General features: G+C 43.4%; 1 protein-coding gene across 1 annotated transcript in view; it reads right to left on the bottom strand.

Moving 5' to 3' along the window:
• Positions 1 to 2022: 2022 nt before the first annotated feature.
• LOC146980463 (protein NLRC3-like) overlaps positions 2023 to 23949 on the bottom strand; it is a 37693-nt gene continuing 15766 nt past the window's right edge. The window contains exons 3-11 of the mRNA XM_085787962.1: positions 16963 to 17076; positions 14974 to 15087; positions 14700 to 14788; positions 11093 to 12887; positions 10809 to 10978; positions 10453 to 10630; positions 2787 to 2824; positions 2309 to 2648; positions 2023 to 2233 (exon numbers count right to left, since the gene is read on the bottom strand). Of these exons, the coding sequence (XP_085644088.1) occupies positions 2023 to 2233; positions 2309 to 2648; positions 2787 to 2824; positions 10453 to 10630; positions 10809 to 10978; positions 11093 to 12887; positions 14700 to 14788; positions 14974 to 15087; positions 16963 to 17076 (3049 nt within the window). The remainder of the gene's footprint in view (positions 2234 to 2308; positions 2649 to 2786; positions 2825 to 10452; positions 10631 to 10808; positions 10979 to 11092; positions 12888 to 14699; positions 14789 to 14973; positions 15088 to 16962; positions 17077 to 23949) is intronic.

The raw sequence follows: 23949 nt of genomic DNA, 5'->3' as shown, positions 1-23949 counted from the left end.
ACAAGTAGGCTACAGTTTGCTGTCATACCGTAGTTGATGGACTTGTTGATGATCGCCCACGCAGCGTTTTGTGTCCCTAGGCAGTAGCCTACGTCGGTCCGTAACACACAACACACTCCGTCGCTAATCGTTAACTTAGCCTACTCAGGTATGACAACCTGTTTTCTGTTGACAAAACATTAAATAATCAGAGAAGGCCTCTGTATGATCCATCTTCCTCTGATTTGATCGCTCTTGATGCCGGCTTTCCACTGTTGACACCAAATCATGTCACGTTCTGCCACCAGTGAAGCCCCGCCCACAACATAGCCTACGTCATCAATGTTTATAAACATAGAAATGGTCTATGGCAGTCCTTTAGAGCTTATGCCCTGCACAACATGGCGGCCAGCAGACACATGGTGGCGCTGTTCGGCAGTATGGAACGCGGCATCTACGTTTATATATCTATGCTATCCACAAGTTTCCGAACGTCATTTATGGTCAAAACTGGCTTCCGGTTTGCCGGTTTGGTGGAATTTTACGTTTACGTTTCCATGGTTTTCAGGCGTTGTCATAGTTGCGGTAAACACATGGATCTATTAACGCTGGCTTTTAACACAGATGTCAATTTGTGTGATATTATCCACTGTTAAAAGCTGCTGTGATGATCCATGCGTTTTACAGATTTTCATTGGGGGAAAAAAAAAAAAAATTCATGCATTTACCGCGACTACTGAAACCATGGAAACGTAAACATAACATTCCAAAACCGGCAAAACAGGCTACGTTTTTGACGTTCGGAAAAAGGTGGATACACAGCCAGCGTATCATCACCGAAGCTGTTCCGTTACAGAATGAATGAATGAATGAATTTTAGTTTAGTTTAGTTACCTTTATTTAAACTCGTTAGTACACTGAGGTAAGCCTCATTTACAGTGCAGACGAGAGTACAGAGCAAAACAAACAAAACAGAACAGATATACACAATAAAATACAGTAAAGGACAGTAGAGGAAACAATTACAAATGGAAGACAGGGAATTATTAATTAATAATTTGAAGTGATTGAATGGGACAAATGAGTTTAACTTAAGAGTTAGTTGTAGATGATTCCAGATGTGTGGGGCATAAGCTGAGAAGGCAAAATGAATGAATGAATGAATGAATGAAAATGTATTTATTTCGGTCAGGTCATTCAAAGTTAAAAGTCCAACCCTAACCCCAACCCAACTGCTGAATTTTTCCCCCCTCCTCTATCCATTTAGCTCTCGATCTAATGAAAGCCCCTTGCGCACGGCCAATCAAATCCCAAACAATCCATGAACCAATCAATGATCACTAATACACCAAAATGAAACAGCAGTTAGGTAATAATTATAGAAATATATAATAAAAAACAATCAGTCTCAGTCAACATACATTTAAATCTACAAACTTCATGAACTCAGCGTCATGGTAACAGAAAAAATCATTGTCTGGTAGGATTAGTAGCTGATGGTTTTTGTGCTGCTCTACATCAGCAGGAAATGTCCATCACATATAAAACTGATTCAAATTGTTTTATTTGATTCAGTAAAACCACAAAGAAAAATAAATCACATGTAATTCATTCTATTCAGTGTCTCTACAACATGATGTTTGTTTCCAGTTGTGTTTCTTGTTGTGTGTGTTTAGCTGTGAGCAGCTCACAAACAGCCTGTAAAGTTGAACATGAACAGTGAATCTGTTTAAAATGTGTTTTTCTCCTCAGTGACGCTGGCGGCTCAGAGACTTTTAGCTTGGTGATATTAGGCCTCGTCCTTCATCAGCAGCTGAGTAAAAGTCACCGTGGTTTTTGTCCTGTAATAATCGACGCTTCCATCTTTAAAGGAAGAGGAAGAAGTTTACAAGAATCACTGAGAAGAGTTTAAAGAAATCTACTGATTTAATCCATGAATGTGAAAACGTGAGTGAGAGACAGAGACAGAGACAGACATGTAGAGACTGAACTGTCTGTTCAACAGTGAGAAGGTTTCTGTGACAGGAGGAGACTCTGATTCACTCAACACAGACTCAACCAGGAACCAGAACCGATCCAGAACCCAGGATAGAGAGGTTGAGTGAAGGTGGTGTTGAAGGTGTAGAGGTGGATCAGTGAGTCAGAGGAGACTCTGTAGAAGGACAGAGAGCCAGCAGGACAGTCCACATACACTGCTACTCTGTTAGAGACAGAGGAGGAGGAGGAGGAGGAGGAGGAGGAAGAGGAGGAGGAGGAGGAGGAGGAAGAGGAGGAGGAGGGGGAGGAGGAGGAGGGGGAGGAGGAGGAGGAGGAGGTGGAGGAGGAGGTGATGTCTGTCAGTCTGCCATTGTGCCTGACGTAGTAACGACCACCAGAGCAGACCAGACTCCAGGACTGATCGTTCCTTCCAAACAAACAGTCTCCACTGACTCCTTTCCTTCTGATTCCTCTGTAACTCACTGATATAACAACGTTTCCTCTCCTCTCGACCTCCCAGTAGCAGCGACCAGTCAGACCAGTTGAACACAGCAGCTGAGGCCACCAGTCAAATCTGTCTGGATGATCAGGATATGACTGATCCTCCTCCACACATGTTGCCTTCCTGTTGTTGTCAGACAGTTTGATGTTTGTGTTCACTGTGTTTGTGTCGATTGTGAGTGGACAGGAATCTGATGGAGAGAACAAGACACAGCTGCAGTTATTGATCATGTGATCAGTTATTGACAGTTTGATGAAGACTCATGAGGTCAGTGATGTGACAGTGTGAAGATGGTTGAATGTGCTGCTCAAAGTAAAAACAGACTTACACTTCCCCGGACCGAATTGGGCTCCAGCAGGCTGCACCCTGAAAGGAGGAGGGGGGTCAGAGCAGCACCTTCTCTGTCAGCATGCACACATGGACATTACATGGCTCTCACACACACACTGTTTTATCACTGTGTTCACATGGAGTGTAAATGACCTTTAATATGAGCATAGTATTTTTATAAATGTGTTTTTATGTTTACTTATTGACATTCTATAAAGCCAGGCTTTTATTTTTTATATATTAAGCAGACGGATATTCAGTGCTTTTATTTTGAAAGCGTCTCGCCGAGACCTCGTACACATCCGGTGCTTCGGACTTTACCGGCAGTAGGAAAAGTGTGTCTGCAAGGCTAAGAGTGTGTCTTCAATGCTAAAAGCAAGCAAAGTGTGCCTAACCCTCATGGAACGCCCTAGCACCTGGCTAATAAGGGGCACAAGGTTTGTTTTGTTACCATTTCATGCTATATTTATGTCCGGCTCGAGTTGGTTGCCGTGGATATTTTCATGTATGGAACGTATTGTGGTTAGCGGTAGCTACTATTAGCATCGGTCAAGTTGCCGTGTCGGTCTATTGAAGTGAGATGAAGCTATAAGCTAACTCGTTGGTTGTCTTATTAATGCAACAGGACATATTTTGTCTGTTTTATATAAGGTCTGCTAAGGTTAAAAACTGTTTATTGGGTTAAAAACGAACGGTTAAAAATGCTAATGTCATGTTAATTATTGTTTTATATTGCACTCTATGTGAGGTTGTCTTTCAGTTAAAATGTGAATTTTCGTTCATGATTGTAACATCAATCGTAGCAGTTAAAATATATATTTAAATTCATTGAGTAAAACCTTTGAGTCTACAATAAGTTTATTAGATAAAAAGTCAACTTACATGATTGTGATAAAGGCAGTTAAAGGCAATTTCAAGTAAGAGTAAAGGTAACTGTATTTTGTTTTCTTCTTTTCATAGCTCTTACGGTGTGTTTACATTGAAACGGTCCAAGGAATAAAACATTGTGAACCATCAGTTTGAGAGTTCCACCATCATTTAGCCGGGGATGCTACATGGAGGCTGGTATGTCTGGATGAACACTGAGCACAGAGAAGAAGGAGCTGGAGTCTTTATCTAGTGATGATACAGAGCAGGAGGAGACCAGGAGGAAACACTTCATCATGTCTTTTCTCCATGTCATGTCACTGCAGTGTGAGACACACACTTTCACTCTCTGACTCTCAAGCTGCACAAACACACGTCACAGCAAAGAAGATGAAGACACAACAGGTGGAGCTGACCAGCCCAGATATCCCACAATGCACCAGGAAAGGCACAGGTGAAGACACGTTTGTTAGAGCTCAGTGAAACAGAGAGTTTAGTGAGAAACACTGAGTGTGAACACAACTTGTGTTTGTCTGAAGAAAACTCCCCAGGAAGCTGAAGAATGAGGCTGTGAGCAGGTTTCCACAGGAGCCACAGCCAAGGGCGTCAGTTTACTTTGAAAAGTGGTGGGGACAATGACCATATGCAACCCCCCCCCCCCCCCCCTTGGAAGCCTGGACCGTGGACCCGATGGGGCTGGACTCACGGCCATTTTGTTTGTTTTTTTTTAATTCTCCGCCGGACGGTTATAGAGAGGAAAAACACAGAATATACAATATATGTCCAAAAGACTTTGTCCCGTCGTCACGACGTGAGTGAGGATCGGATGCGCTGCATGAAAAGTGGGATTTTCGACAGTTAGCGGCACTGTAAATTGTCGTGGAAGTTCAGGTTTGCGACTGCATACGACAATTTGCAGGAAACACCTACAACTGTCGGGAATTGTCGTGAATTGTCAGAAATTGCCGTGGGCTTTGCGGGGCAGTTTCCCCCCCATCACCCCCCTCTCCCTAATTCAAGGGAAGGCTTTAACATGTAAATGATCGTGCTGTGAGCTATACAAATGCAAATCAATGTAGCATGGTAGCAGGGGGAGTGTTATTCCAGGTCAGATTTTTCTAAAAGGTATTAACTTCATTTTAATCCTTATAAAACCCACTGTCAATTTAAAACATCCCAAAAAAGTTTTTATGCATTTGAATTTTAACACATTTTGTCAATACTGAGAAGTACGCTGGTGTATTAGGGCCATATGTAAAAAAAAAAAAAAAAAAAAACTATTTTAAAAGAAATATATTCAGAGAAAAAACAAACAAATTGACTTCAATCATCATCTAAATAGGTTTTTAAAAATTATGTAAAATGTGTTATCTACTACAATGTTATGTAGAAAAGATTAATACAACAACCACAACAGTGAAAAGCAACCACATTTTAACTAGACAATTTAACTCATTGAGTGCCAGACCTTTTATAAAATGGTCAGTGCCATGTGCCAGTGTTTTGGGGCATTTTGAGTAATATGTCAAGACCCAGAGAATATTTTGTACTATGACTCTGAAAACACCAAACAGCTCAAAGGAAAGAGGAGACTCTCTATTTAACTAGGGAAACCCCCCCCACACACACACACACAAAAAAAGACAAAACAACAACTAAAATACAACACTCGTGTGGCAGTTGCTGCCCCCTCAGCCTCTCCTACGCCCCCCTCCACCCCCTCCCCTCCCCTCCCCTCTCCTGCTTCTCCTCCTGCTGCATCGTCTCTGAAGGAGGGAGGGAGACGTCGTGGCGTCTTCAGCCTCTGTGCTGGACGCGGCCGCGGCAGCGACTCACCGCGCTGATCTCTCGGTTCGTCGTCACGTCGGTTTAACTGGTGAAACTCCGCGATCCGCTTTCGCTTCGGCATTTCGGTGCTGATCATCTAGATGAGTTTACCTTTCCTGCCTCCTCTGATCACTTCATGCTGGAGCTATGCTAATAGCACCGTGGCTAAGCTTTCCTCCAGCTCCACGTTACACTTGTTCCAGGCTCTGCCCGTCGTTTTTCTCTAGAAATAGAAACTTTTTCCGACTTTGTTATCTCTGTACCGATCGCACTCGTCTTCTCCTCCTTCTTCACTTCTTGCTCTGATCTACAGTCTTCTTCGTTCTACACATCCCAGAAGCCCCAAAATTACTCACAGTGTGCGCAACAGCGTCCCCATTTACCAGCCGCAGAAAAGTGCATTTGACGTCTATGGACGTCAATGGCACTCAAGCGTTGGATTTTGATTGACGTCTAGGCACTCAATGAGTTAAATGGGACACTATTTCCCAGGACTTTTCCCAGGTTTGTCTAAATGAATACAACTTTGAACATATTAGGCTACGTTTGGAATGAGTGTTGAGAGATGGGCAAACCACATCTCGCGAGTTCTTCCATATAACAATGAACTCCCCTGTGATTGGAGGACCCGACGAGACTCCGGGTCCTCATCCAATCACGTGAGGTCGTGGGCAGGACTAACACGGAAGTACTTGCAAGGCGTAAACAGACTTCTCTCACAACGTTTTCTAACTTTGCTGATTCGTTGACTACAATGGCTGGACGGCGTCTGAACTTCGCCTCCCCCTCAACTCCTCTGCATGGACGCGAACACCTTTCCACAGCAAGTCGGCACACCGACGAGAGGAGAGTGCTTTTGAACGCTGTTAGTGGGCTGTCTCGTCAGATAACTACCGCCGACACAGACTCGGACTGACTGCCTTCATGCCTTGGAGATGAAAAACAGGCCAGAGGAGCCCAACTCTAAGAGGAAAAGACGGATGCAATCCCCAAATTGCGGTAAGAATATGTTCGGTGCCTGCTTGCTAAGCTAATAGTAAAGCTTTCTTTCCGTAGCCCAAGCTAAAAGTAGCCTGAACCAGTGTGTTGATTTATCAAAGTGTGTTTCTGTGTATTTACAGGATGCAGTACGCCGTCTTCACAACTCTGAGGCAACTTGGAGGAGCTACAAACCAGAGCAAGGGTAAGATTTAAAGAATAGGCTATGTGTTCATTCTGCTGCATGAGGAAAAACGTAAAACAGATACTCATCTTAACCGTACATTTTGTTTTCACAGACTGACCTCGTGACCACTGTGCCTGATGCCGATAAAGACACTATTGTGTGTAAGTAACGTTTACTACTTTCTGCTTACTGTTGAATGTAAGGGGATGCATGTTAATGCTGTGCTTAAGTGTTACTGTCTTATACTTGCAGCGCAGGCGGAAGCTGTGAAAAGTTCTCTGGAGCTCTACAACCTCACATTCAGGGGCAAATCCTGAATACAGGGCAACACACCACAGATGTTTACAACTTGGACAAAATTAAAAAAGAATGTCATCTGTTACCTACATCCCAGACGCAGCAAACAGAGCTGTGCCGTAGGATCATGGAGGAGAATGCTGTGTGTTGTGTTTTGTGCTATGTAGCGATACATACATTTTTTATTATTATTTATGCCAATAAAGCTCTTTCTGTGAATAAACATGTTGCTGGCAATTTTCCTTTGCTCAATAAATTCATGTCCATAGGATAACAATGTGTGTGTGTGTGTGTGTATATTTCAACCAATTAGGAGTGATTTTTCTAAGTATATATATGAACCAATCACAAGTCATTTTTCTAGTTTAAAAGTATACATATCAACCAATCACAAGTCATTTTCCTGGTTTAAAAGTATATATCAACCAATCACGAGTCATTTTTCTAGTTTAAAAGTATACACATCAACCAATCACAAGTCATTTTCCTAGTTTAAAAGTATATATCAACCAATCACAAGTCTTTTTTCTAGTTTAAAAGTATACATATCAACCAATCACAAGTAATTTTCCTAGTTTAAAAGTATATATATCAACCAATCACGAGTCATTTTTCTGGTTTAAGAGTAGTGGTTTCAACCAATACTGAGTGAGGCCATTCAAGCCCCGCCTGGCCGCTGCTGTTCATATGCTGATTAGAGCCATTAACACCTTCTGACCAGGCGCTGTTTCGCCGCTATTCATATGCTAATTAGCCCCTCCACCAGTGGTTCGTTTCCGTCAGTATGTGGCACGGACGAATGCGACGTTTGCAGTCCATAAATTGTCGTTAATTACCGGAAATTAGGGAAATCTGTTCACAGCAGGGCTCGACAGTGCGACAGTTTTGCTTGCATACGAGTTGATAATAGCCCGTGCGAATAAAAAATTGCATTCAGTCGCATCAGTGCGACTCGGACAGAAACTGCATGCACCGCTTTGCATGCTGTTTAACGTGAGCAGTATCCCCCCCGCCCTGCCCCCCCTGCCTGTTTGGTGATTTTGGCCGCCGCATTGATTAAAGCTTGTGTACATCGGGGCCGTTCAGATGTAACGTCTTTTCCGCACATTACTTTCAAGGTAGACGCGCGTCATGCACGCCAAGGCGACACCGTAGCAGCGCACATTCGGTGCGATGCGCTTTTTTTTCCGTGCACGTTCGACCTGCTTCTTCCTCCGGTACACGGTCTCGGGCTGTGTCTCTCCTACTGTTTCACACGGAGCTCTGCCCCAGGTGAAGGAAGCCCTTAGGTGGTACGTGGCCTCTGAGGCTACCGCGGAGCTATCAAAAAAAAAACCGCTTGTCGCGGTGAGAACAGCTGACATGTGGTCACAGTCTCACAGTGCAACATTCATATAAACTTCAACCTCAAAGCTCCCTGTCTGACCTGTCCCTGAACATCACACAGGGGCAACATGGAGCTGCTTGTGTGACAGGTTGTTGAGGAAAAATGTTTGGTGTTTTTACTGTTCTCAAATATAAAAATGGGTCATGTTGGACCCTCAGCATTATTTAAGGCTTAAACAGCCTGCTACAACATTTTTCATTGTGCTCCTAAAAAATCTTAGTGTAGAGCCCTGTATGTAATGTTCAGCTTTTTATACTGAGGGAAATATAGGTTCACTGCTCATCAATACCCCCACCCCAGGGCCACATGCACACACATACAGCGTAAAACTAAAAACTAATATTGGTTGTAATAAATATTCTATTTTCTCACACATATTTGCATTGTTTGTCTTTCCTGATTTTTGTTAAGGCAAAGAGCCAGTTAAAACATTAAAAATTAGTCTACAGGGTTAGGATTATAGGCTAAATCTACTTTATTTGTTTGAAAATGATATTTTCACCAAAACTACAAAATTTTTATTGTGCTACTAAAAAATGTTGTGTGCTACTAAATTTTTCAGCATGGTAGCACAGTGCTACTTGGAAAAAAGCTTAGCGTCAAGCCCTGGTTTACAGGGGACGAAAATCCCACTTTTCATGCTGTGATGGTGGCTCAGGTTTAGTGATGAGGAACTGTCACTGTCAGCAGCTGCTCCAAACAGACACGTTACAAACTTTATTGTGAAGGGACAGATTAGATGTTGATTTCGTTAACAGTGACTTTGCACCCGAACAGGGGCGGGGTTATGGGATGGCTACTTGGGCTCAAGCCCCGGATGTTTTTGCCAAAGCCCCGAATGTTTTACAGTACGGGCAAAAAAAATCTCAACGCAGTTTATGTCAGTCTCCCTCCGCTGACCGCACCAGTCTGAAGTGCAGCCTCACGGACGTCGGAACTGTTTATTGAGAGGGGGGGGGTTTATTGGGAGGGTCGGGAGAGGGACGCACACTTATCAGTGATTATGTGATCTGAAGTTACTTTATAATAAATAGCATACCGCATTTCATCAAATAATGGCCTGTATTCAATCATTACATGAACGAAAAAAAGGCCGGCCCTAAATACAAGAAAAACAAACAAACAAACAAAGAAACTCATGTGTGGACGTCTGTGAAGACTGACGGGAGTGAAGCTGGCCTCGTCCTCTGCTTCAGAGAGGGACAGCTTTCCACTGTCGGGCCTGGGTCTCTGCTCCGTGTCCGGAGCATGGATATATTATAGATTCCGCAGCGCGCCACACGCTGTAAAAATGCGACTTGAATGGGATTGAAGCGATATAGCGTAACGGAGACAGAGACTCAGGTCTGACAGCGCAGCGAGGAGAAAAGCACGTGAAGAAAATGAAGATGAGCTAATGAACGATGAGCTTGGTCGCTATGTGTAAAAATAAAAGGAGGGATTTAGAAATAAAGGCTTCCCTCAGATAATAGCCTGCCTCCCATAAAGGCCGTTGGTCATAGCCTACATCACACTGAGCTGTCAGATGAGGCCTGACTCCACTATGCCAGATGCCAGGCTGCTGTATGGAGCCAGGCTGCTGCATGGAGCCAGGCTGCTGCATGGAGCCAGGCTGCTGCATGGAGCCAGGCTGCTGCATATCACATAGATCTATGCATTATATGAGATACAGTAGTACTCACAAAAAGTTAGGGATGTTTGGCTTTTGGGTTAAATTTCAGAATGCACCTAAAATGCACTATAACCTTTACAGGTGAATTTAATTTAAGACACTGAAGTCATCAGGAGGAGAAACTCCTGATCCCAGTAGTTCATCACTGTGACTGATGAAAGCTGCACAGCTCATGTTTGAAACACTCTGAGATTTTGTCTTCAGTATAAACTGTGTTGGGACGAGTCAGACTGAGACAGAGGACGTCAGTGGAGTGGGCGGAGCTTCACTGTGGCCTACACCACCTCTGGATATGGTCTCAGTGATCAGATCTGATGTTATCAATGCATCAATCACCTGAGACAGATGTTAATACCAGGTGTGACCAGATGTGAACGGGGCCATAGAAAATGTTCCAGCTCTTCCTCCTCTATCAGACAGTGTGTGTGGCTGCAGCAGCCTCTCCATACCTGAGAGACTCCAGTCTCCAGTCTGGATCTTTCAGTCGAGCAGACAGCAGCTTCACTCCTGAGGCTCCTGGATGGTTGTAGCTCAGATCCAGCTCTCTCAGATGGGAGGGGTTGGAGCTCAGAGCTGAGGCCAGAGAAGCACAGCCTTCCTCTGTGACCAGACATCCTGACAGACTGAACACATACAACAACACACAGGAACCCTCTGTCAACACCTGGAGGTGTGTTCAAGTGTCATAAGATAAAAAGCTGGATGGATCCTCACCTGAGAGTCTCCAGTCTACAGTGTGGACTCTCCAGTCCACCAGACAGCAACTTCACTCCTGAGTCCTTCAGTTCGTTGTTACTCAGGTCCAGAGTCTCCAGTCTACAGTGTGGACTCTCCAGTCCACCAGACAGCAGCTTCACTCCTGAGTCCTGCAGGTTGTTGTTACTCAGGTCCAGGTGTCTCAGACTAGAGGACTGGGAGCTGAGGACTGCGGACAGAGCTTCACAGCTTCTCTCTGAGAGGTTACAGCTGCTCAGTCTGAAGAGATGATCATGAGGAATTAAAGAAGAAAGGGATTTATTTTCTGTCCTGTTGAAAAGACAGAAGTGTTTTTATACAATGATGAATAAATCCATCTATCTCTACACTTACAGAACTTTGTTGGAGGCTTTGACCACTGGCAGCAGCCTCAGAAGAGTCTCCTCTGAAGCAGAGTATTTCTTCAGATCAAACTCGTCCAGATCTTCTCCTGATGACAGTAAGATGAAGACCAGAGCCGACCATTGACCAGGAGACAGTTTATCTGTGGAGAGACGTCCTGATCTCAGGGATTGTTGGATCTCCCCCACTAGAGAACGGTCATTGAGTTCATTCAGACAGTGGAACAGGTTGATGCTTTTCTCTGCAGAGGGAGTCTCTTCAATCTTCTTCTTGATGTACTGGACTGTTTTCTTATTTAACCGTGAGTCGCTTCTTGTCTGAGTCATCAGACCTCGTAGGAGAGTCTGATTGGTCTCCAGTGAAAGACCCAGGAGGAAGCGGAGGAACAAGTCCAGGTGTCCATTTGGACTCTGTAAGGCCTCGTCCACAGCACTCTGGTAGAAATGTGATGATTTGTCTCTGAACGGTTTAAAAAGTTTAAAGTTTAATTTCTTTCCCGACATCAGGTTGACTCCAGAGTTGATGAAGGTCAGATGGACATGAAGAGCAGCCAGAAACTCCTGAACACTCAGATGGACGAAGCAGAACACCTTTGCAGCCTGGTACAGGCGTTTCTCCAATCTAAAGATCTGTGTGAACACTCCTGAGTACACTGAGGCTGCTCTGATATCGATGCCACACTCTGGCAGGTCTGATTCATAGAAGATCAGGTTTCCTTTCTGCAGCTGCTCAAAAGCCAGTTTTCCTAGAGACTCAATCATCTCCCTGCTCTCTGAACTCCAGTGTGGATCTGTCTCAGCTCCTCCATCATACTTGACCTTCTTCCGTTTTAGATGAACCACCAGGAAGTGGATGTACATCTCAGTCAGGGTCTTGGGCAGCTCTCCTCCCTCTCTGGTCTCCAACAGCTCCTCCAGAACTGTAGCAGTGATCCAGCAGAAGACTGGGATGTGGCACATGATGTGGAGGCTTCGTGATGTCTTGATGTGGGAGATGATCTCTCTGGCCTGCTCCTCATCTCTGAACCTCTTCCTGAAGTACTCCTCCTTCTGTGGGTCAGTGAACCCTCTGACCTCTGTCACCATGTGAACACACTCAGGAGGGATCTGATTGGCCGCTGCAGGTCGTGTGGTTATCCAGAGGCGAGCAGAGGGAAGCAGCTTCCCCCTGATGAGGTTGGTCAGCAGCACGTTGACTGAGGTGGACTCTGTCACATCAGTCAGGATCTCAGTGTTGGGGAAGTCCAGAGGAAGTCGACACTCGTCCAGACCGTCAAAGATGAAGATCACCTGGAACTGATCAAAGCTGCAGATTCCTGCTTCTTTGGTTTCAGAGAAGAAGTGATGAACAAGTTCCACCAAGCTGAACTTTTTCTCTTTCAGCACATTCAGCTCTCTGAAGGTGAAGGGAAATGTGAAGTGTATGTCCTGGTTGGTTTTGTCTTCAGCCCAGTCCAGAGTGAACTTCTGTGTTAAGACTGTTTTCCCAATGCCAGCCACTCCCTTTGTCATCACTCTTCTGATTGGTCGGTCTCTTCCAGGTGGGGCTTTAAAGATGTCTTCTTGTCTGATGGTTGTTTCTGGTCTGTCTGGTTTCCTGGACGCTGTTTCAATCTGTCTGACCTCATGTTCATCATTGACCCCTCCAGCCCCTCCCTCAGTGATGTAGAGCTCTGTGTAGATCTGGTTCAGAAGGGTTTGGTGTCCTGCTATAGCGATGCCCTCAAACACATGCTGGAACTTCTCCTTCAGGTTGTCTTTGAGTTTAGGCTGGCATTTGTGAAGAGCTTCTGAATGAATAAACAACAGATAATAGGACAATAAGGTAAAGGTCCTTGTAACAACAGGTCACAGTAAATGAATCTAAACACAGAAATATTTGGATCTAAATTCATGTAGTCATGGTGATGACTACAACAGTGAAATGTGACATCCCCTCACAAAAGGTCTTGAACTTCACCTGCTGCTGCTGCTGCTGCTGCTGACGGATCTTGCCCTGTTGGAGGAAAGGGAATCATTAATCATGAGGAGTAGCAGGACCAACCCAGTTGACTTTGTCCTCTGTGTGGAAATAGTTACAAAGCCAAGATATTTAACAAAGGTAAAACACTGGCTGCACTTCCCATGACTGACCTTCATTAATTCCCATCTTCTTCAGAATTAACCTCGCCACCTGCAGAACTTTTTCAGTAGTGTGCATGCCGACCATCAAGTCCACTGTTTTCTCTCTGCTTGCATCCTCCAGCTTACACGTTGGGATGGCAGGGAAACCATCCAGTAAGTCAGCATCCTGCAGGTACCACTGGAAGCGTGTCAGCTCTTCTTTCCCCAAATTCATCAAAATCTGCAGCAGCTGCTCCTTCACAGACGTCGCCATCTTTGTTGCCTGACAGAACCAGATCAGTGACACTGTTTCACCAAGACTGATACCACAATTTATCATGGTAAGGGATGTGACTCTATTTAGTGCCATCACATCCCTGGTTTGTTAATTAATATACAGTATTTAACACTGGTAGGATAAATCTGAAATGTCCTCCATCTGTACACAGGACAAACATCAGTGTGACTCACAGCAGTGATGGCCAACAAAAGACAGAAGGTATTTCAGTGTTCAGTCTGCTCCTCAGACACAGTCTCATAATTTTGACCCTGGTAGTTTTTGGTTTTTGTGAAATCTGTTTTTGTGTGCAAAGTAAATTAAATCAAGCATCCAAAATAAAACTGGTATAAAAATGATTTGCTCTGTTTAAAAAGGACAGTCAATCACACAATCAGTATAAAACACATTTAGAACTTCAAGACAATATAGTTTAGATCAGCCTTTCTCAAAGTGGGTGCCGCGGCACACTGGGGTGCCGTCTGACTGCGTCAGGGGTGCCGTGAAAAAAATACCTCTTCTGACATAAAGGGGCCGTGTCCACCGGACGCCCTTTTAGCGCTCTGGGCGTCTACTTTTCATTCAGATCCTATAGAGCTCGGCGTGCACACCACTCAGCGCCCTCGCCGGGAAAATAAGAAAGCTCTCGGCGTTTTTTTTTTGTTGTGGCGCTCAGAGGCTCAGAGTTGAAATATGTTCAACTTTTGGAACAGCGCCGCGCTTGTCAAGCGGCTCGTTTTGTAACCTGGTAACGGCAGCGTTCTGAGGGAGAGCGAGGGAGAGAGAGAGAGAGAGCGACCACTCCAAAAGTGTGTTTGGTGGACACGGCCATTGGTCAGTAGGGGCCGTGTCCACCAGACACCGGACGCTATGAAAAAAATGCATGGTACCAGGCACACGTCTCCCACTGATGGTGAGTCACACCCCCTCCTCTCTCCAGTGGAGGGCTTTATAAGTGAGTAGCAGCACCTTGAAATGAATTCTGAACGGGACCGGTAACCAGTGCAGAGTGGCAAGAATGGGTGTGATGTGGTAGGGTTTTTTGACTTTGTCAGTAGTCTGTTTTTTTTTTTTGACCATGTTCTCCTCCAGCAGCTGGAACAGAAACTCTATGAGTGACAGCATCAAACTAAAACCTGACAGACTGACAATCCACTGGTGTCAAAGTGCAGCATGGAGATGATGGTGAACACAACAGATGTAACAGCAGCTGTTGGACATGTCCTCACCATAAATATGGAGTCCAGGTGTGTTTGATGCTGCTGGGCAGACTGACCACTGGGAACCTCTGAGCTCTCCTGGTCCACTCTGTGGAGGAATCAGTGTCAAGTCAACATCAGGACAGAGAGATAATACAAGATGGACTTTATATGTCCCCTGAGGACGTTCACAACAGACACAGACACTTTGGTTTCAGACCTGGTCCAACAACACGTCGTACAAACTGGTTCATTTCTACAATAACCTGAGTCTGACTGTCAGTTACAGCTTACATCTGATCAGCTGATCCACGTCCTCCTTTAAAGTGAATGATCACTTCCTTTGAGTCGTTGCTCTTTAAAGACAGACAGCTGGGTCCAGGAGAGTCTGGTCTCTGCTGCTGGATCCTGAAACAACAACACAACTCATGTTAAATAGTTTAGATACATGGAACATGAATACAGAAAAGTTTTGCAGTTTTATGCAACCTGGCTGAATATTTGTCAGCTTTCTGCAGACCCTGGATGACGATAACAGATAATGTGTTATAAGTGCTGGGCGGTATACCGGTTCATACCGAATACCGGTGATTTTTTTTTTATGATATGAATTTTTCATATACCCCAATACCGGTGAGTGTGTAGCTACAAAACGTTGGGAACACAGAGCGGCGGAACGTCGCGCCGCGGGACATTGTTTGAGAGGGGGACTGTTTTGCAGTTGTACCAAGCAAGCTGCATGCCTGGGTTGAGCGGTGAATAACATGTACGGAGAAAATGTCACAGACACAGAGGAACTTATACCAAAAAGAGGAGCCGTGTCGGTTGTGTGGAAGTACTTGGCCTTTTTTTTTTTTTACTTAATTAATTATCAAAAAAAAACGAGTCTCCCCCACACCAGATGGTTTAACCCAACCTGACGTTTGCCGCACGGCATAGCCTGTTAATCAAACAACGGAGTCGCGGTTGATGTGTAGTAACAGCGCTGCTGAAACACGGAGGGATAAGTGATAAAAAAGGCGAAACCAGCGCCGGTAAAATCCCGACAGTGTTCAGAAGAATTTGTGATGAAGGGATTCACGTCAACGAGTTGCAACCCACTCGAGCCACCGTGTTTTTTTTTTTTCTTCTGTGGGGAGAAGTTAGCAAACAGTGGCATGAAGCTGCTCATCTCCAGCTGCATCTCAACACAAAACATGCACGTCATGTCGGTGAGCCTCCTGACTGCTTCATGAGGAAACTTTATGAATTCAGGTTGGTGTTACATGAGATTTTAAACGACAGCATCAAAGTGACCAACTTCATAAAGTCAAGGCCACTAATGCAGGTGTGTTTCACTGCCTCAGTTAACACAGACAGAGAGAAGTCCTCTGGCTCTCAACCTGTTGTTATGATCTGAAGCCACACGTCTGATTGAGCACAGTCCCCCCATGCCACCGTGTTGCAGGACAACTGACTTGCAAAGCAGTAGCCCTACTGTCTGGGCTTTTATTGTGTGTGAAGAAATGTTTATTTATAATTGATGTCATGAATTCATTTTGAGAACAGATTTAGATTGATGATTATTCAAAATCTTTATATATAATCAAGTTGATGATTTTTTTAGTCTGTATTATATTAATAAAGGGTTCTGTATTTTGACTGCAACAGTCATGCGTTCTGATTCCTTCACCTCATTACAGTTAAGAGTGCCACTGCCACCTCTTTGTGAACAGCAGCATTTTGTGGGACCATTCAAACCCGTGTTAATACTAGTATTACTAGTCTGGAAATGTTCTTCTACAATATTCACTCGTGACAGTAAAATAGGTCATTCTAAGCCAATTTACTGCAGTAATTATTCTCTAGATAATTAGAAAATGGGGTTAACACCCAGTCATGCATGAAAAAAAAAATACCATCAAATACCGTGAAACCGATATAATTATGAAAAATACCGTGATATAAATTTTTGGTCATACCGCCCAGCTCTAATGTGTTATTTGCATTTCAGTGCCCCAATCACTCCCACTATATGGCTATATTCATAAACTCTTGAATGGACCTAAATATTGTCCAAAGTGACACCAGAGTTACATGGGTGAGTAAATGACTTTATTTTATGCCAGAAATAAGGTCCAGGTTGTAAAAGACGTCACTTGTCCTTTAACATGTGGACATTCAGGTAGGGACAATGTGTATCCGAGTTATAACTCTGATTTTATGGAGAATCATTGAAATTTGACTCCACAGGAAGAACGTTCAACAGAGACTCGAAAGCTTTGAAATTTAGTTTTATCTTACATCTGATCAGCTGATCCACGTCCTCCTTTAAAGTTAATGACATCATCCTTTGACATGTTGCTCTTTAAAGACAGACAGCTGGGTTCAGGAGAGTCTGGTCTCTGCTGCTGGATCCTGAAACAACAACACAACTGATAAATGTGCCTGTTGGAGAAAAACTGATGAAAAATATCTTCAATTTTTTAATAAACACAACAACTGACTTTTAGAGAGAAAAGTCTTTCTGACAGTTTTAATTCTGACCTTTGACCTGTGGTCTGGCTCTTGGTTTTAGAGGGAGGGGCTCCCTCCTCTCTGTCCTCACACTGATCCATGCTGCTGAGCTCACATCCACATCAGCTCACACACACTTTGTAGCTTCACCTGCAGAGGAAACACACATCATTCATCTGCACAGCAGCTGACATGTCCATCATGTCTCCAGCTGCTCCTCCACTGATTGGCTCTTCTCCTCTGCTTCATATCAGTGTCAGCTGAATGCAGTCACACAGCAGTGAGGAAGAGGAAGCTGCCATCAGCTGCTGTACTTCTACTATCAGTCCACTAGATGGCGTCATGAAGCTGCAGATCTGAGTGGAGAGACTGGTGTTTTTGCTGCAGTTTATTTCTCCCACTGAACCCTAAATATTTCAAACATTACACAGTAGAAGAACTGTGACTCATGTTTCTACGTTAGACCAGACGGCTGCATTGTAGAGGGTAGGCACTAAGCAGCAGTAATGAGCTGCCTCATGGTTTTAGTATGATTATATTGCACAAGGTCACTGCTGTTTTGTTTTGTGCCCTGTTTTTGTCTAAAAGCATGTTGTGGCCAAAATAAAATACATTTCATTGCATTTTAAAAAAAGAGTTCCTATTAAACCATCCACGGAGAAAACAGGAAAAAGAGTAAGGGGCTGTAGGTGTTCACACGTTAGGCACCTTAGCTACGTGAAGCACTTTGAATGCAAAGTTTGTCCCGGTGAAGGTAGTAAACTTATTTCACCTCACAGCTTCATTATCACAACATTCAGTCATTTCACTCACTGGAAATTCAGAGAGAGAACAAGACTCTTCACTTATTGTCTCTGTCAATCCATTCATCGTCTGCTCCATCAAATTTCAGGAAACAAAGTTGGTCTCAGTCTGAGGCCACGTCTTGTTTTGTCCACAGCAACAATCAAAGAGACAAAAACATTCAGTTTACAGTCAAAGAAAACAAGGAATTCTTCAGTGTTTGAGGCTAAAAACTGAACATTTCTGCTTGAAAAATGTAAAACTGTTGCAGCTCTAAAAAAATTCTTCAGAACAATATTGATGATTTGTGTCCAATAATCAATAACCCAGAGTGTTTGCTGTGTGTAATCACAGACATGAATGGTGGGGACACAAAGACAGTGTTTTTAATCTACAACCTGCAGCTGGAAAGTGACCAGTAGCTTCACCTGTCAGGTACATGAGCTGCAGTACAAGCAGGAAGTAGCTCAACAAGGAAATACTCAAGGAAAGTACAAATACCTCACAACTGTACTGCACTAAATGTACTCAGTTACTGTGAAGAACCTGTTGCTGAACATTGATCAACACTGGAAAATCAATCATCAGTAAAGTCTCAGGAAAACCCTGATAACAACATAAGGTGTTCAGTATTGATCTGTGATAGGCAGTATTGGTATTGATTAGTGATACGCAGTATTGATCGATGATCAATCAATCAATCAGGCTTTATTTGTATGGACCTTTTCATGCCCACGACAGCTCAAAGTGCTTTACATGATAAAAACAAGGAACACAGGGGACACATATTGGGAGACACAGCCTACTACATACGCATTCACACAAGAACTTTAAAACACTGGAAGTTATGGAGAAAACGCCATCTAATAGTCTGTAATTAGTGATAGGCAGTTACAGCCCATATTGATCAGCGATCAAACATTTTAACTTTTACCTTACCTTAACAGGTGAAAAAGAACTGCCACGAAAGACGCTGGCTCAAACGTGAAAGTAAACTTTGAACAGGCAGTGGGGGGAGGGGAGGAGGTCACATGATCTGAGTGGAAAGACTGGTTTCTCCTACTTTAAAATATTACACAGTAGAAGAACTGTGAAGTACAGACTCATTGTTCACTGCTGTTTTTTGTGCCCTGCTTTTGTCTGAAAGCATGTTGTGGGCAAAATCTAATCATTTTCATTGCATTAAAAAAAGTTCCTATTAAACCATCCACGGGGAAAACACGAAAAAGAGTGGAGAGACTGCAGGTGTTCACATACGAGGCAACTTAGCTGCGTGAAACACTTTGAATATGAATTTGAAAGTTTGTCTCGGTGTAGGTAGTAAATGGTTTTGGTTATTTATTCGTTTATTATTATTATTATTTATTTTTATTTCATGTAGCATGTAGCAAATAGACATTTAAATCTAAGTAATGAGTTTTTGCTTAACGCCAGAAGTTCAAGGGGCCTTATAACATATTTGACTGTTAAAATACGTGAAGTTAATAATGCTAATACGTAGCCACCGGAATGTAGGACCAGCTACGTGTTGTAGCTTAAGGCTAACCTGTTGATATGAGGAGCTCAGTTAACGTTATTAAAAGTAGGCTAACGTTAAAGCCTAAAGCTCGGATGGTAACTTCTATCCCATTGTAACTGTGGAGGTGTTGTAGGTATACCTCACATCAGGTTAATTAGTTCTTGTTGTAAGTTGTGTAGGCTGCAGTTCACTCCTCTCCTGTGCTCAAAGCTGAATGCAGCTGATATATAACGTTAACGATGGGTTGTGAGTCCCGCTGTATTTCTAGGCTGTAAAACTGTAAACGTTTGCATTGAATACAGAGCTAACCTTAGGATCATTATTAATGTTAATATCATACAATCATTTCACCTGTTGACATAACAGGAAATGTGCTTTACATGTCGTTTTGTTGTAGGGAGCAAGGAGCAGACAGAGGAATTTATAAAACTCCGTGGTCTGAACGACAACCTCTTCACCGGGGCCAAAAACACGGCCACACTAGGATGGAGGTAACTGTTAAAGCAGAAATAAATAGCCAGTTTGTGTCAGTCCTGATGTCACTGTTCTTTAAACAGAGATGGTTGCCTAGGACACAATCTATCTGCCACATACAAGGCTGTCTTGGGAGCTCTCCCCAGGAAGTTTAAACCCCTTACAGACCCCTAGTCACATGACCACCCCCCCAGTTTCGGGGGGGTGGTCATGTGACTCTGGTTTCACTAGAAACCAATCACAGGACCACCCACTCTGGGTTTAAATACCTGGTTCTGGCATTAGTCTCAGAACTGAAGGGGGAGCATACATCAGTCCGACTGCCCATAAGTCCGACGGCTCATTTCTCCGACTACCCATTCTACAGTGTTAATGTTAGGTTTAGGGTAAGGTTAAGGGTTAGGGCTATTTAAGTCGGAGAAATGGGAGGTCGGACTAATGGACGCAAAAATAAAGAAATGTATGGTCGGAGAAATGGGTAGTCGGACGGACGTCATGCGCCCGAAATGAAGAAGCCTCTTGGATGAGGGGTGAAACATCTTCAAGCAAGAGAAGAAGTCCAGTTGCTTTTTTACTAAAACTCCACAAGAAGTCACTGATGAATCTTTACATATTTTTTATATGATCTTGTGTGTTTACCTTTTGTCAATACTTCTCTCTTGTTTAGAACAATCCTGGAAAAAATGGGCCTGGAGGGGAAGGTGGAGCCCCAGCAACCAAAAAAAAAAAAAGAAGTATGTGCAGGTTTGGATAATGATATAAAAACTACATTTGTTTTACCCAAGTTAATAAATACTTTGATAAAGGAATGTAGGCACCTCATGGCATGGCCATATAAACTTAAAAACACAGTCCTTCAATGCGTTTTGGTATCAAGCCTTCATCAGGAAGTTAAACATTCGTTTTCCTTGTTTCTTTATCACTACATAAATCCCATTCCAAAGAGCACCGCAAACAGGTTTTTTTTTTTGAGTCCATGAAGCACTCCTTTTTCAAGACTTTTTAAATAAACACTTTACAGATAATTGCTGTTATTCATGTGATTGATTTCCTCTGTCTTAGGATTGCAAAGATCCAGGGACAGGGCAGGGAGTCGGTGGCAGGCCCACTGCTGCCACCTGGCCCTGGTTTGTCCTCATGGACGAGGTGTTAGGACAGCGGCCGTCCATTGCGCCGCCTGTCCTAATCGCCTCCATCCCTGAGGACACAGGAGGAGGAGGAGTCTCCGAAGCCGTTGCCTCTGGAGACCGGGTAGGCTGGGTCCTCTGAAGGCTGCAGCCCCTGAGTTGGGACACAGCTAACACACCGTCACCACAGCAACAACAGCAGCAGCAACTATCTGTCAAAGTTCCCCCAGAAACACTCAACTCTTTAGTTCATTGCTGCGTTCAAGACAACTCGGAACTGGAAATCTTTCCCGACCTCCTACGTGAAAACCATAGCGATGCCGCGTTCCTAGGCAACTCTACTGAGTGGAATACGTCAACGCGGCGGCCATCTTGGTCAGGGGGAAGCCTTGTCTACTTCCTGCATCAGAGGTCTATCAACCATTAACATCACCACAACTCACTGAATATTCAACCCATTCTCAAGCTGTTTGGTTTATTATAAATGTCAGACAGATATTTATGATACAACAACAACAACAAAAAAAATTTAATTTTTTAAATAATTTTTGTTTTTATGTATTAAACATACTCAGACACACACCCACATGCATAAATACACTGAAATGTATTCTACAAGGGTCTGACCGGGTCTGACTCTGGTCAGAAACCCCTGACCAAGATGGCCGCCGTGTTGACGTACACTGAGAAGCAGAACGCGGCATCTAGTCAGTATCTATGCTTGAAAACGTGAAATTGAACGCCACGCCACCTCATGTCGGAGCTTCATCCAACCACTCGGGAAAAGTCGGAGGGAAAAAAAATCTGGTCCGTTTTCTCCGAGAATCAGTTGTCTTCTTTACAAATATAAACAGTTGGAGATATTTTGGACAGAATCATCACAACAAGAAAAAAAGTGTTTGTTTCTGTGGCGGGGAGAGCTAGGCGCTCTGCGATCGGATTGTAACGTCTTTCCAGGATGTTCCACAGTTAGGCTATCTGAGGTGAGTGACTACATGCAAAAACACAAAGTTTCTACTGTTTATAACCTATTGTACACACTGAATATGAGTTCAGTGGTGTCTTTTAAGGATTCCAGTCATTTGCCATAGAGATTTGATTGTTTTTTGAGTGTTTGTTGTGGTTGAAAGAATTGCCCCCATGGGTTAGCATTGTTGCTAACGTTATCCCTAGCGCCAGGTAACCATGGTAACTCCAGTTTGCCTGCATCAATTGTAGTCGCGTTTTTTGCTCCCCCCAACACTGGGTGACCATCAGGAAAACGATTTAGGGGTCAAAAATGGCTGGCATTTTCCTTTAAGTCAGTAATACATTTGGATGATAGATAGCCCAGGTACAGTGTTGGCAGTTAATTAAAGGTTGAATATGTAGAATATTTATTAAAAGCTATATTTAAAAAATAATAATACATCCATGGGGCGTTTTGAGGGGTACAGAATGAAAGTATTGCTTTTCCATAAAAACATTTTTTTTAGTCTGAATTATAATATATAATATTTTTAATTTTTTTGACGGGCTCGACAATGACTTTCTGTCACGTTGTGTTTCCATTCGTACCCGTAGCCGACATGTGTGCGTTTGTTTCCAACCAAGCCTTTTTAATAATCAATCGGTGGATCAATGGATTATCATATGTTAGGATGGGTGTATTTGTGTAGTCTCATCTGTCATAAACACGTTTACTGTCGTGGACTCTTGGTGCACCAAGCTCCACTGTCCCTGTAACAAGCTACAAGTCATTTATTCTGCTGTTAATGACGGTAAAAATGAAGCATAAGGTAAATATCCTGCTTAGTTCTCCTCCTGTCCCTAGCAACGGCCCGTTTTACCTAGCAACGGTCTGGCAATCGACTGCTGGAATTCTTTTTCTGTTGTTGTTCTGGTAATTCTACATAGTCAACCTAGTCAGTTTTCATTTCACCGCATCTATGACTCGTCCAACGGTGCTAACAGACCAGAGGGAGCTGATATCACGATTCGGTAATTTATTTTTTTTCCTGATTGTGTCTAAATCTTATTGAACTTTTTGTATATTCCACAAGAGCACTGGTTACTCCCCTGTGTGCCCTCCTGTGTGTTTTGACCGAAGAACATGAGACCGTCAACGACCAAGTTAGTATTAGAGTTAATGTGAAAAAACGATTCTCTTTGCTGAAGCGGCTAGCTGCCCGTTAGCTCCGTGTTAGCCATGCTAACGTAGCTCGTCTCAGACATTTACCGGACTGGGATAGAACTAATACGGTTTAACATCTAATGACCACAGTTTCATGTTAGCAGAACTGGTTTGTGAACTGGGTGATGATGTGTTAAAGGGATAGTTCAACATTTGGCAAATTCTCCTATTGCCGTATTCCCTATAGTCACAGCAGCAGGTTCATCACCTTTAATTATTGGTGCATGTTGTTTTGAGATGGGCGGGGCAGAGACGTGAGCTGCCCAGTGAACACAATGGAGGTGGACGAGTTGTGACCTGCACATTCACCACGCTCTGAAATAATCATGTACAATTATGTAACATTACGACACATGAAGCAAATACTTGGAACTACTTGTGCTTTTGAAATCACTCGGCCCAGCAGCCAAAACGACTCGTACCTGCTGTCACCTGCTATAGTCAGACTTGCCAAATAAAAAACATGGTCTTCAACATGAGTTCATGTTTATTTTATATTTTATTGTGTCAGCTTGAAACCATACAACCATGTGTCGTCGAACAGGAATGTGCACGGCCAATCAAATCCCAAACAATCCATGAACCAATCAATGATCACTAATAAACGAAAATGAAGTCATGAGTGTTAATTGGCTCCAGTTTCCAAGAAACAGCAGTTAGGTAATAATTATAGAAATATATAATAAAAAACAATCAGT

The sequence above is a fragment of the Trachurus japonicus genome, chromosome 9 (genome assembly GCF_045865225.1).
Source record: "Trachurus japonicus isolate A0001 chromosome 9, Traja_1.0".
Classification (NCBI taxonomy): Eukaryota; Metazoa; Chordata; class Actinopteri; order Carangiformes; family Carangidae; genus Trachurus; species Trachurus japonicus.
Note: the sequence above shows the minus strand (reverse complement) of the source record. Positions and strands in the feature narration are given on the sequence as shown.